Raw genomic sequence first — 14905 nt, forward strand, 5'->3', positions numbered from 1 at the left:
TGCACACATGGCATTTTTCCTTTCACATCTTCTCACATCAAATCTCCAAGAAGCTTATTGGCTGTGGAAGAAATGAAAGAGCAACTTGGGAGTTCTATGGGACAGCTTATGAAAAGGAAACTCAGGAAAAAATTGGTATTGTGTAAGTGTATGTGTCCCTCTGAATCAGTGGCATTGATCATTTATCTTTTTCTCGGTAAAGGCATTGTACTTATCTTTATGAAACAAGCCTAAACATCTGATAGGCCACATTCATACTTAAAACTGAAACCAAGGCTTATGGATTGGGACATAGGACACGTCCCCGCCGCCAGTACCCATCTACACCAAGCATATTTGCATATCACCTGTGTCAAATTCCAGAGTGCACAATTGTATACATGGGCTCAATACCACACAGGTTACTCAGAGTAGGAAGCTTGAAGCTGTGCTAATCAACCCCACCCCCTAACAAACAGAACAAATAGAATCAATGGCAACAAAGCCTTGCAGCTCATGGGACAGGGCCAGTCTTGAGAAGCCTCTCCTCTTGGTGGAATCAGAATTTGGGCCTGGAGGAATAAGTTCATGAGCCAAACCAAAAACTGGTATCGTGTAAGGTGGCAAAACTTCATTATGATTTCTTTGAAAGGTGTATGCCTCTGGATTGTATTTTCATGTGATAGCCTGTTCTGACTGGTTGTTTAAACTTTTTATGATGTTATCAAGTTGGTCAAAGCCATCTTTTTCTAACCTTTCTAATTTAAGCTGTAATGTGTGAACAAAGTGTCCAATTTTACAATTTAAAACTGCATTTGAAAGCTTATGAATTCTATCACAAATAACTATAATAATACTGTTATCCCTTTTTTTGGTACAAGCCATATATCATGAAAGAAGTTAAATTTTCCTCATTGTTATAAAGCTGTCTTCATATGACACTTTACCTAATACAGATATGCACCTAAAGTATAGTAGACAATTGTAGGATACACTTTTACCTGTCCAACAAGCCATAGCATGAATAAATCAATTTTGATATGCCATAGTTAGGGATATCTGAGTGTATCTACGTTTTATGTAATTTTAACAAATATATGGATGACAGGTAACTTGGTGTTATTGCTAAGAAACATATAGTAGTTTTATGAGTTCAGCAACTATTCAATATGCACATGTTTTTATTTACAAAGGTTACAATGCTATCATTTCACATCTGCTAACATTTAATCTTTTATTAAATTTAATTTTAATGTTTGTCACCACTGCAGTCATCTTCAGGGTCCTCAACAGCAAAGTCTACATCTTTTTTTTTCTGGTTGCTAAATGACTGTGGTTTGCACATAGCTGTACAAGTAAGTCCACTGGATAGGCACTGGTTTGGAAGTTGACAGGCATGCACAACTATCAGTGGCTACTAGCTATGATGGCTATGCTCTGCCTCCATAGGCGTAGGCAGTATGCTTCCAAATACCAGTTGCTGAAAACTGCAGAAGGGGAGAATGCTCTTTGCACTCAGGTCCTGCTTGTGGGTTTTCCATGGACAACTGGTTGGCTATTGTGAGAATGGACCATTGGTCTCACCTGAAAGGGTTTTTTCCCAGGTATCATGCCATCAGGCTCCAGAAGGCACCACTGGGACTGCGAGCTGTGGTCAAATGCCACTGGTTGGAGCCGCATTGCGAGCTCCAAACAAGCAAAGGGGGGGGGGAATTGGGCCCGCTCTGCGAGCCCGATAAACAAAAGGAGACTGCAAGCTGAGGTCAACAGCCGACTGTTGAAGCTGCAGCCGCGAGCTCCAAACAGGGAAGGGGGGGGAATCAGGTCTGCAGCAGCGAGCTTGAAAGGCAAAAGCAGATTGCAAGCCGCAGTCAAAGCCGCCTGTTGAAGCCGCAGCCGTGAGCTTCAAACGGGCAAGGGGAAAATCGGGCCTGCCACCGCAAGTCCAAAGTAAAGGGTAAAAAAGGAATCTACGGGGCCGCAGCCATGAGCCCCACTAGGTGGGTAAGGCAAACCTCTAGAGCCGCAGCTGTGAGCCCCGCAAGATGAGAAAAGGGGGATACCTGCAGGGCTGCAGCTGCGAGCCCCGCAAAGGAGGTCTAAAGAGGAACAAATAAGAAGCCTGCGGGTCACACCCATGAGCCCTGCAACCTAGCAGGGGAGGGTGAAAAAGACAGGCAGACTATTCAGACTAGTTTCCTAACAGACTAGTACCTCCCCTCACCAACCAACAACAACACATAACAAACATGCTGACCACTATACGGAATAGGAAAAGGTAATAGCGTTGGACGAAGGCAAGAATGAATTGGAGTAGGATGGAAGAAGCCCAGGTCTTGACTTCAGTGCATTCTTGCCTTCAAACGCTAGATGGTGCTATAACCCAGGTGATGGCATGCTACCTGGGGAAAACAGGATGTTGAAATGGATGGACCAGTGGCCTGATCCAGCAGGCTTTTCTTATCTTCTTATGACATCTCCAAAACTACAATCGGTGCTGGCAGTTCATGCATCTAGTCAATGACAAGATTGTTATCTCTGTCACCCATCCATAATCTTTTGGCTAGGTACATGTGGCTGGTTTTGTAAGCTGTATCTCCAAATTCCTGCCTGGAAATTGGCCCTAAGGATGTACATTAATAGGCAGTTATCACCTGAGATTAGCATCAGGTGATCGTAAGGGAGTTGTCTCCTTATGTGGGAAATGTTAACATAATGTTGGCCCTCCAGATATTGCTGAACTACAGCTCCCGTCATCCCTGGTCACTGGCCATGCTTGCTGGGGCTGATGGGAGTTGTAGTTCAGCAGCATCTGGAGGGCAAAAGCTTCCTATTCCAGGCATACAAAATACAAAAATACTCTTCTCTGAGACTACCCAATGCTGAAAACAATGAGCATTGCATAGGAAATGAAAGAAAAGCTAGTCTTGAATTTGCTATCTAAGATATTGCCTAGGTCATCTGGTGTCTGTAAAACAGAGTGGTGGAGCTTCTCATCCAGCTGCAGGTCTTTCTGTTCATTGTGATCTGCGCTCAGAGTGGCGGGTGATGGTGTCTGAGACCGTGATCCAAGAGCAGACTGGACTGGTGACACACTTTCAGAACCTACAAATGACATTTTAATTATTACAATAAAAATGCATTTATCCAGCCTTCATTCTGATTTGCGAGTAGCATTAATGACAATACAATGCTCAATTAGGGCAAAACAAAAACATTTCTAAAAATATGTCACAATCGCACTGTGGACACCAGCATAGCTAATTTTAAGTTGCTGGTACTGAGAAAGTCATAGTTCTATTTGTTATAGGAATAATTGCCAAATATCTTGTGTATTACAAACAGGACCAGCAACAAAAGAGCATGCTTACTATGTTTGGCCTGCTCAAGACCCCACTTCCTCTTGTCCACCTTGCTCCAGTTTCCTTTTCTCCCCCTCCTTCCCTCAACCGACACCTCACCATTCTGTAAACCCTGGAAAGCTCATGGGTCTTTGTTAAACCACTTTGAAAAAGCCTTTTTCTTTCAATTTACCCATATGTAAAGGATAACTGACATCTGAGGATAACTCTTCATGCATCTGATAAAGTGGACTCCAGTCCATGAAAGCTTATGCCATGATAAATGTGCTAGTCTTTAGGGTGCCACAATGCTTCCTTGCTTTTGCTGCAACAGACTAAGATGGCTAACCCTCTGGAAATTAGTTAAACTAATACTCAGAAATTGCACTCCTCTGCTTTGTAGTATTAGGAGTGAAGAGTGGCAGAAGTAACTACACAGTAGGTTTGTTTTCACTGACAAATCTTACCTGTAATGGTTGCTGCTTCAGCAGAGAGCGGCTGTTGATTGAGACTGCTGGTCTCAGAATCAATATGGCATGTAGTTAGACTAGCCACTTCCTGTTCTTCAGCACTTTGCTGACGTCCTGAACCTGTATCAGACTCTGCAGAAGTTGTAGTGCCAGCTTCAGGGCCAAAGCTGAAATCTACAGGGGAAAAATATAGGGTTGAACAGCCAATTAAAAGGATAGCTGTTATCAATTTCAAAACCATAGGACTCTCACACACAAAGGGCATGCTGCTACCTGTCATTTTGCATTTAATGCGAGTTGTGCAATCATGTGCATTTGCCCACAAATCCAAACACTATCCCATTTTTTGGGATCTACTAATAATTAAACTTAATATTGCAGAAGTGACTGCACATAGATTCTGGAGGAAACATTTATCTTTTTTAGAAAGTAATAGTCTTTGGCTTTGCAAACAGCTCTGGCAGGGTGCCACATACCCTATCCTGAAAGACTTGCCCCTGTGTGTACTGAAGCAATATGATCAGGGTTTAACCACCAAAGGGGGAGGGGAGATCTGATGTTGATAAGGAATAACTAGCCACTGGATGAGGAACCTCACCCAGAGAACCAAGCTACCATGGCCCTTTGTAGCTGCACTAGGAATGTAACGTTCATAATCTAGAGTGCCAAGATCTCTTGTTCTGCCTGTCCTAGAACGGGGAGATTTCTTCACAGTCACATAAAAGATGAAGTTCTGATCTGCTGAACTAAATACAAGGAGCTCTTGTAGATAATGAACCCAAGTTGTTGAAGGGAGAACAGCATACAGTAGGGCCCCGTTTTACAGCGCTTCGCTAATGCGGCGGTCTCAATTAGATGCAATTAGACTAAAGCCCCATGCATACGGCACTTGTTCTGCTTTTACGGCAGTTTTCAGGTGTTGCGCGCCATTCTATTCAATGAGTTCCGGTTTCCAGCAGTTTTCACTTTTCCGTGGGGGTCCGGAATGTAACCTGCTGTATGAGTGGGGCCCTACTGTAATGGAAATATTCATGATCCTAAGGAAACCATCACAGCAAGCTGTACCAGAGGAAGGAAAAGTTTAGACATTCCTTCCCCGCTTGCCACAGGGTGGCAAGGGAGGGGGATCAGTATGGTGACAACTCTGCTGGTCTATGAAAATCTCTGATCTAAAGGTCTATGAAAATCTCTGATCTAAAGTTGTGTGCTCCTATAAAATGGGTCATGAGCAAAAGACATTCCTTGTGGATTTTACTCCAGATTACTTTATCAACCAATTCACTAACTGAATCTGTGTGCATTAAATTTTCTCAATTTTTCTACATAAAGTTGTTTATTACAAAAATGAATGTGTAATAGGTATTAAGATTCTAGGGAGGACTAGATGTGGAAATACTTGCTTTCAAATTTGTGGCCATCATACTGGAATGCACTGAAGGAATCAGAATGGCTGTCAGAACTGACAAGGTCACTGCTGCCTGCACTGGCAGGAGATGTCCATTCAGAAGGCACACCTGGGTCATCTGCAGGGCGCATTTGACTCTGCTTGTTCAGTACATCAGGAAGGTCTTTTGGAACCTCTATGCTTCCAGGACTGCTCCCTCTTCTTGTAACATTCTAGTTAAAGAAATATTTCAAATAATTTTACATAGAAAACACTTTTATAGCCAGAAAAGTCATTAATATTTTATATTTCAGAGACATGGGCTGCACAAAACTAAATGACCTAGCAATTACCAATTTTAAGCCATGTTCTGTTTCTTAAAATAATATTTCTTTTAAATATTTTTCTTTTTAGTTGCTTACTATATTACTGCAACCATTTTAATTTGAGGTTATTTCAATACTGAACTAAGTTTTAAAAATAATCAATCTAACCACTTCATAAAAGATCCTCCTTCTAGCTACACCTAACAAAACAAATGAATAACTTCTTGAAAATGACTAGGCACTTAAATGGGATTCAAACTATTTAGTATATAGCAGACTTTAACAAAATTTTAGTGATAAGTTTAAAATAATCACGCATTCAGCATAATGAGCCATGTTAGTTGATGAGCTTTTCTTTTGATAGTACTTTTTCCTGACTTTGTCTGCTTGCCCCACTTTTCTTGATGCCATTTGATGATCTATGCCAAAGTCACAATGGGCCTGTGCTGACAGGGAAGTCGTGATCCCCATGATTGCCGTTTAGCTGCTTTGAAGTTATAAAGGGGCTAACTATATTTGGCCCATGTCAGTGGAAATTTTAGAACCTGCATTTTAAACTCTCTGAGTGCCCTATGTGAAGTTTATAGAGTATATACTATGGACTTTCAACCACCACCCTGAATAGTGCTGGAAAGTGTCAGTTAGTAACCCTATCTTCTAAATAACAAGTATTTCTTGTTAACTGAATACCATCACACATGCCTCACTGACATAAAAAATGGATTCTAAAGTGCTTTATATGAGGCTGCCTTTGAAAACTATAAAAAAAACTCCAACACCCACAAAATGTAGCAGCAAGGGTTTTTATTAGTACAGGTTTGGGGAGCATGTACTTCCTTTTTTATCAATTGCACTGGCTGCTAGTCCATATCCAGGCACAATTCAAGCCCTTGAAACAAGTATAAGTGAAGAACCACCTCCTTCCATATGCTCTTGCCCATCCACTGAGGTCAGTGGGGAAGGCCTCCTATGTGTTCCACACTTACCTAAAAGCAAGGTTGGTTGATACACAAGAGGTCACCTTGACTGTGATGCTCAACCTTGGAATTCCCTGCCCCAGAACATTCAGGTGGCCCTTCCTTTGATGGCATTTTGCTGTCCTTTGGAAACATACTTCTTTCGGCAAGACTTTGGCATGAATTTCATCTGGTTCATTTCCTACTTGATTTTTTAAAACTTAAAAAAAAAACGGCCATAGTGTCTATTTTAACTATGTTTTAATGTTCTTAGCCACTTTCAATTTTTAGAACCTAAAAGACAGGCTATAGATGACATTAAGATATGAAAATGTAGGGTTGTATCCAACTCAGTTCTACTCAGAGTAGACCCATTACAAATAATGTACCTAATGTACTGCAATGCAATACATGACTACTGAGAAGCTCCATTGGGTTCAATGGGACTTACTCCCAGGTAAGTGTGTACTGGATTGCAGCCTTAGTCACGTCCATTAATTTCAATAGGTCTTCTCCGAGTAGGACTAATGTCAGATACAATCCAAAGGATTGTATCCTACTCAGAGTAAACCTATTTAAATTATTGAACCGAAGTTAATCATGTCTATTAACTTTTATGGGTCTACCCTGAGTAGGACTAGCACCGAATGCCACCTAAAGTTAAAACCATCTGCACCTTTAAAAACTTATACTATTAGCATTGTACAGTATGGACAATTTTTAAAATGTGAGGCTAATTACCAGATTATCTCATTAGTTCCTTTTTGCCATAGTTGTTTAAGGACACGTTAACCCGGGGTGTGCAGCAAACATAAATCTATGTATCACTAATGAACTGCCATGTTCTGTGTACATATGACGTTGAGATATTTACTAGAGTTGCATAGACTTTATTCAGGACTTAAAACTGCACTAATAAAAATAAAGTAATAAAATTACAAATATGCAGAGAAAGAAAAGCTCAGGCAAAACTTGCCTCCATAGTCCACTAAAAGCAAAATGTCCTCAACTACAGAAAATTACTGCCCATCAGCTTTTCTATGACCTTTTCTATGACCTAATAATTTAATGTATTTTCTAAGCATCTCCATCTGAAGCTGAGAGCTACCAACTTTGAACAGAGCTGTGGAGGCCTGGTGCATGCAAGAAACCCATTCGTTCAACCTCTCTGCTCAAAACAAACACTTTTTTGCACAGATTTAAACTTTTGCTTTCATAGTGATAAATACATCCACTGGTTGTTTGAAAAATACGGTGCATTTTTTCTGAATGAGACCCCATCAGGATTATTTTCAGACTCAAGTTGAAGTGCTGGTTATTACCTTGAAAAGACCATGATAGTTAAAGGACATGACCCTGCCTATACACTCAGTTTGGTCAAGGAGGCCTCTTTGTGCATCCCACCACATTTCATATGGTTGTGGGAACACATGAGGAGGTCTTCTCTCTTGCTGTACCGAGGCTGTTGATTCCCAGCTGTGAGATATGTGCCCAGCTCCCACTTTGGTGATCTTTTTGGTCTGAAGTTTGTTTTGTTTTGGAGGGCCATTACCCAATTTTATCTTCCCTTATTCTTATGGGTTTGTGATTGATTCTCTCCCCTGCTACTTCTTGTTCCGTCTTTTTTTATTTTTTGGCCCTTATGACATCTATACTGTAATGGAAAGATGCAATAGAAATATTTTAATAATTATAATAATGGGCTCCCTACTACCAAGCCCTCAGCAAGTTTGAGAAATGGATACTGGTACACTCCCATGGGTGTGTACTGCGAAGTCCATTGACACTGGGAACAATTCGGAAGTACATTTCCCATGTTTCTGGTGCACTTGGTCACTGCCATGCATGCTCACAGCACCATCAAGCCCTGAATCCTGAGACTTATAGAAGTAACAGGCCCTCTCCAATCTCCAAACACCTCAATATATTTGAGAACTGGTTCAGGATGAAGGGATTTGATGAGCAGGATAGAGGAAGGGTTCATTCTGAATTTGGCCTGAGATTCACAGGGGTCTAGAACTGATTAAACAATGGGCTGGGGGAGTGGAGCCATGAAACACAATGTCTGAACTCTCCCTTCAGGAACTTTGCCACATCACTAACTATTAACATTTTTACAGTCAAAATTAATTGGTGATCTTGTAGCAATATATCTTATATTTTAAGATAAAATAAAATTACAAAAGCTTACCAAAGCACTACCACTGCGGAGTCTTTCAGCTATAAACTCATCCATGAGGTCAGGAATATTTGTATTACTACTGCCATTATCACTACCAAGAGGGTTCTGCTTTTGGCTCATATCCTCTCTATTGGCTAAAAGCAAATAAATGACTGTATATAGTAAAGAACAGTTTCAAGAACAAAATATTTTTAAAGTACAGAAATAAACTAGTCAATACAAAAACCTACTTGCTAACCATGCAGTTAAAAATATATTCTCTCTTAAAACAAATTTAGTTTTAGGAATTAGTAAATATACCCTCACCCGTCAACCACCCCACCATCACCACTGAGCAGCTGTTAGTCAATTTCCAGTGTGACCTTTAAAAGAGCAAGAAAGCTTACAGATAAGCACTACTTAAAGTTGTTAATGCTTGCTTTAAGCATACATTCTTCATTCCTTCATATCACCATATGCATAACTCCCCAACTCTGCCAGTGTATGCTAATGAGAAACATACATAGAAATTGCCAATGAATTATGTTACAATGCAGTACTGTATACACAGAGTACACCTAAATAAATTAATACACAATGAAAGATGGCATGATTAAAAAATGAATAAAAGACTTAAAATGGTCAATGGTTTATGATCAATATTGCACAGAATTACACTTTACAATTCTGTTCCTTTTTCATATTTTAACCTTGAAGGTTTTATTTTTCCAGTTTATCTTTTTGATAAGGTGTTATCCCATCAAGAGACTGCAAAACATGTTGTTAATCTGAGGTATAACATGATCTTCACATTAAAATCTTGAGTATTAAATTTCAAAATTTTGGTATCTAAATACTCCTAGAATCCAGACTGCACATTGTTTTCCAAGATTAACTGTACTAAATAGCACATCAAAATAAATTGGTGTGAAAGAATTTACATTATTGCCCAGTCTGTTGTGATATGCTTACAAAGACTGCCCTCAGATGGCATTAACATCTCAATGCAGGATGCATTACAGAACATTCTGTTAATCATGCCAGCGTACAACGTAAAAAAAGAAGCAAAAAACCTACCTCACTGCTGAAAGTTAATGTATTGTTCTTTTAAAAGTTACTAACATGTGAACTAAGATGGTGATATTAGAATGACAGCCAGCCTTGCTCATTTGGTTAGCACATAGAGGCTCATAGTTAGCTCAAGGAGAACTATCATGGTACCTTTATGCACTTCCATGATCCCAGGGGGGAAAAGCAGTGACAGATGTTGCTACGAAAACAGTGCATCCACTCCAGTGAATGCACACAAAGCACTAAAGCATATTTTGAAATAGTTCAAATAAAAATGACAAATCCACATCCGATTGTTATATTATATTAAGTTAATCCAAACATGAAATTTGACGCCTGGATCAAATTTTCTTGTCTTATTTTCAGGAGGAGGAAGAAAAACTAACTGAACCCACAACTGGCTCAACTGTAGTAACTGATAACTAGGAAGATAAACTAGACACATCAGAACTATTTTTTCTATTCGAAAGCATATGAATGCCAATTTTATATATTGAAGGTTGACTTTCAAGGCCTGCCAGGTGAAATATGATAGGGACAGGATTTTCGGTAGGTCATTTACTATCTCTTCCTCTTCCCTATTCTTAAAAGTGTTCAGCAGCAAAGTGGTTCATTATTTTTAAAAAAAGATAATTAGTAATTTAATGTTTACAAGAGTAACTTATGCTTGGGGAAAAAATTCAGCTGGCCGTATGCGCATGCAAAACCAAACAGGAAAAGCATTGATCATCCCAAAGCCTTTTGATTGCTTTGTAAGAGCTTGCTTCAGGTGCATTAAGCCAAACTGGTGCTGCCTTTCTCCTTTTGTGCCCGCACACTGTTAGTGCTCACCTGCAGCTTTCTTTCCAAAATAGCCCATTACATGACTGTACAGGTCCCTCAGTGGAGCCTCTGCTGGCACTCTGCTCTGCCTCTGTGGGGAAACATTTGCCTTCGGCTTCGAAAGAGCATGTACAACAGATTTATAAACACCACCCAGGGAGCCCTGCTGTTGTCCTGACTCCTGACTCGATGGCTTAGGTGGGCTACGATTTGACATCTGATTTATTCCAATACTTTCCTTCTGCAACATGAATGCTGGAACATCTCCTGATTCTTTATTTTGTTTACTATTAGCAGAGGTTGTACTGACTGTATCTAGAGGCCTGTATATTCCAGGTCTGACCAGCACAGCCACTGTGGATGAGCTGGTGCTTGTGTTGTTGCCGCTGCTGCTGCTGCTGCTACTGCTCCCGCTACTGAAACCACTGAGTTTGCGAAGTCTTGCTTTCCAGGGGGCCTCTTTGTTTTCTAGAGGGTTATAAAACTGTACTGATTCGGTAGATGGCCTAAATGTAACATGGACACTGTTTCGCTTTTTAGCTGCTATTTTCATTATTTTAGCCTTATGAGTTACTGTTTCAGACATGCTTCTCTTAGTCGGTGACACTTTGCTCATGCCAGTAATGTGAAGCATTTCAGGGTTAACTAAGGCTTTACGTGGCATTTTCTTTGCATGCATAACACTTGTGTTGGTTATTTTTTCATTAAAGAGGGCACTTTTATGCTTTTCCACTAACACTGTTTCCACAGATACATCTACATCAGTGGCAATTTGTCTGTACAAATATTTCTTCCTTTCCTTGTCACTAGGGCTGCTTGACCCATGATCAGACAGATTTTGAATTGGCTTATCAATGTTTAAATGTTTAGTTTTATCAGCTTGGTTTCTTGTAGAACTGTCTACTTGTGCAGGTGTAATATTACTTATAAAACCACTTTGGTTTTGCTCCAATTGCAGCTCTGCATTATCAGCACTTCCTGCAAGAGCAGTACTACTCGCATATGTAACAGTCTGGTCTGTATGCTCTACTTCATCCAATGGCAATTTATCATTCCTACTTATTCCTGCATCAACTTCATGAAGAGAAGGCTCATGTTTATCTATCTCAATGCTACTGCAAAGTTCTTCTTTTTCCTTAAGATATTCTCTCAGAGAGGAAAGAAGATCATCTTCACCTTCAAGGTCAACATACTGGTTTTGTTCAAAAGCTGTATCTGCAAGTTCTACTGGGCCTACCAAATGACAGAGATGGTCATAAATACTATCCCCAACTTCCAGAGAGGACTCTCTGCTATTTGTATCAGTAACATGACTTTCAGTGGATCTACATATTGAAGAGGCCTCTGTGGAACTCTGTAAGCTTGGAGCATGATGGGATGAATCATCAATGACAGGAACTGCACCTTTGACTCGTTCAACTGTGAAAGGTTCCAGGATATCAGATGTGCTGCTACTTCGTGGAAGTGACTGCTCCTCGTTCAATGCATCAAAAACTTCACTGGGTGTTTCCTCACTCTGTGAAAAATGTCTGATGCGAGGTGGACGTGGGAGGATCTGACCATCATCCATGTCTGTAGAAAAAGTATGTACTTAGGAAATCAAGTACGTAGATATAATATACACTATTTTATTTGTTCACTATTATAATGTAGCAATGCTTTATAAAGAAAACCAAAACACTTCCTTAAGTACAATAAAATATTCTCCAGCAAAATTTAAAATGTTGTTAAACACATACACACATATGCACATGTGTGTGCATGCACACACATATATACATACAATCTAGTACAATGTGAAATATAAATGAGTTAGACCATCAGAACAATCTTAAAATATTAACATGCATGGAAACAGACAGCAAGATCATGGGAGATATGGAAATACTGTTAAAGCTAGGGCTGTGCCAATAAATTATGAAATAGTAATTTAATTCAAGGATTCAGAAAGAATTTCTTATACTGCCTATTTGGGAAAATATGCAACCGAAGAACTGACAACATCTCTAATCCCAGGATGATTCAGTATGTAGAGTAAGCTACATCTTCTATGGTTATTAAATAAACACTCAACACACACAAACCTATGTGGGTAGAACTATAAAACAAGAACATGTGTGTCGTTGTTATTATTCCAGGTGCCCAGTCCATAATGGGTCATCCCTTATTTGTCAGAAGGCAGATAATTCCCTTCGTTTTAAAAGGCTAGGAAAGGAACAACACAAAAACACCTTTTGGCCTCCAACTGGGACCTTCTGAAGCACCTCTAAAAACCAGAAACTAATGTAAGAACCAGAAAAAAGCTAATACGGTACAGGCAGGCCCCGCTTATACGGCAGGTTCCGTTCCAGACCCCCGCCGTAAAGCGGAAATCGCCGTAAAGCGGAACTCCATTGAGCATAATGGGGCGCATTGCACGAAAATGACGCAAAATGCCAAAAAAGAGCAAAATTGGCTTTAAAATGGGGAATGAAAGCCGCCGCATTAGCAGAACACCGGGAAATGAAGCGCCGGGAAGCGGGGCCCTACTGTACTCCAGAGGAAGTCTGACATATATTGAAGCTGTAGTTTCCATTGATTATATATATAACAAATTTATTTTCCTTTATTTTTAATGATCAAAATTATATCCTGATCCTAACAAAGGATCCACTGTTCCCTCAGGATGACTTAGACCAGCACCTGGAAGAACAGGAAAAAATAATACTTACAGATAAGAACCCAGCTCTCCTTTTCCCTTGCTGTTTTAGAATTCTGCCGAAAGCAGTATACCCTCTTAGGAGGTGGGGGTGAAAGAAGAGAACAAAAACTACCTATGTTAAAATTTACAAACTGCTGAATACTTAACAACAATAGGAAATCTAGTTCATAATTTCCTGCAGAAGCCCCATTGACATAAGGTCTGGACTCTAATGCCCAACAAAGAGGTTCATGGAAGCTCTTGTAGGAGCCCTTTATGTTTCCTTTCACGTGGCTCCAGACTGGAGATACCAGGGGGAGCCACAGCAATATGAGTTTTAAATACAGTCACAGAATCATCTCTGTACCACTTTAAGCCTGAAGATGTAAGTTTAAATCCATTATTAAAGTTGTTCATGCTCTTATTATTTTATTTTAGTAAACCTTTGTAGCATACTGTCCCTGAGTTATTCTTTGCTGATACTGCCTTTTAGTAATTTTTAAAAGATTGTGTGCTTTTTTTTTTTATTACTGTGTATTTTTTTTACTTCGGTTGTAAGGCACCTTGAATATTTCATAGAAAGATGGAAGAAAGACACCAAACATAAATAAACACACATAAATCTAAAGTAATCCTATATCAAAGATTTTTGTTGCTGGATCTAGGTATAGGATTGTTTTGTTACTGTGGAAGGTACATAGTTTAACTGGGGTGAGAAGAAGCCCCTAGCTCTGATATTCTTCTAACTGAAGTGAATCAAAATATGACCAGAGATAGCAAATAAGTACAGACAGTGTGAAGCCTTGATCTGGGCCATTAGCAAGAGATTCATATTCCATGCCAGTGATCTACAGACCACTAGTTGCAAAATGAACATACTTGCATTCAGAAACTTAGTCCCACATAATGGACCAACTTCCATTTCATGAAACAGCAGATGGGAATTGTCAACATGGAAACTTTCTTCTTGAGGAAGTTGAGCACAAGTCCAATTCAGCCCAAGAATATATCAGTACATGCTTGACTTTGGGGCTGACAACATGACTTTCTTGGGAATGCATTAAGCAGTGAAGGGCTTCCCAGGGGGGCCTACTCTGTTCTAATAATGTTCCATAATGCTGTCACAAATGCAAACAATTCTACAATGAAGATGAGGGACTATACTCAAAGATGTCCAAAAAAACATAACCCGTAAGCACAGAAGAGAGCAACCAAGATTATTTGAGCTCTGTCCAATGAGAACTTTAGAAGAAATCTTTTATGAGTGGCAGCAAGGGCAGTCCATGGAACAGCATCTCTCTTTTTGGCCAATGCTATGATAAGACAACTGAGGTGATTGCCCAAGGACTTCTGTACCTAGAGAAGTATGCACTCATTATGCAATTCTGTCTAATTACAAGCAGTGATTTCCCCATTGATTGCTATTGAAGATGACTGACTGGAGGCTGACAGAAGACCTCTCCTCTAAGATGACTGTCTATAGTAGAGATGGGCACCTTTTTTGCTGTCAAGGGCTGCATTCCCACAAGGGTATTTGTTGGGGGCTGCATACTGGCAGTGGGTGGAGTCTGTGATGATGATCAGCCAAGCCAAAGACAAAGTATTCTTGATTAGTCAACCCAGAATAAAATTGAATCTGGAATAAAACAATCTATTTTTATCAAATAAAATACTACTCCTTCCATTTGTTCTAAACGGCATAGAGGGGGAAACAC

General features: G+C 39.9%; 1 protein-coding gene across 12 annotated transcripts in view; it reads right to left on the reverse strand.

Annotated features, from left to right (window-relative positions):
- Positions 1–14905, reverse strand: part of RALGAPA1 (Ral GTPase activating protein catalytic subunit alpha 1) — a 305037-nt gene that overhangs the window by 188055 nt on the left and 102077 nt on the right. For 9 of the 12 annotated variants that reach the window (XR_009760717.1, XR_009760716.1, XR_009760719.1 and 6 more), the window contains 5 exons: positions 10520–12082; positions 8648–8772; positions 5191–5407; positions 3788–3964; positions 2932–3084 (listed from right to left, as the gene is read on the reverse strand). Coding sequence is in view for 8 of the 12 variants with exons in the window: in XM_061611661.1 (XP_061467645.1) it covers positions 2932–3084; positions 3788–3964; positions 5191–5407; positions 8648–8772; positions 10520–12082 (2235 nt within the window). In the remaining 4 variants the exon portion in view is untranslated. The remainder of the gene's footprint in view (positions 1–2931; positions 3085–3787; positions 3965–5190; positions 5408–8647; positions 8773–10519; positions 12083–14905) is intronic. The other 3 variants (XM_061611666.1, XM_061611667.1, XM_061611662.1) reach the window with 2 other exon arrangements.

This window comes from Rhineura floridana, chromosome 2, assembly GCF_030035675.1.
Source record: "Rhineura floridana isolate rRhiFlo1 chromosome 2, rRhiFlo1.hap2, whole genome shotgun sequence".
Lineage (NCBI taxonomy): Eukaryota > Metazoa > Chordata > Lepidosauria > Squamata > Rhineuridae > Rhineura > Rhineura floridana.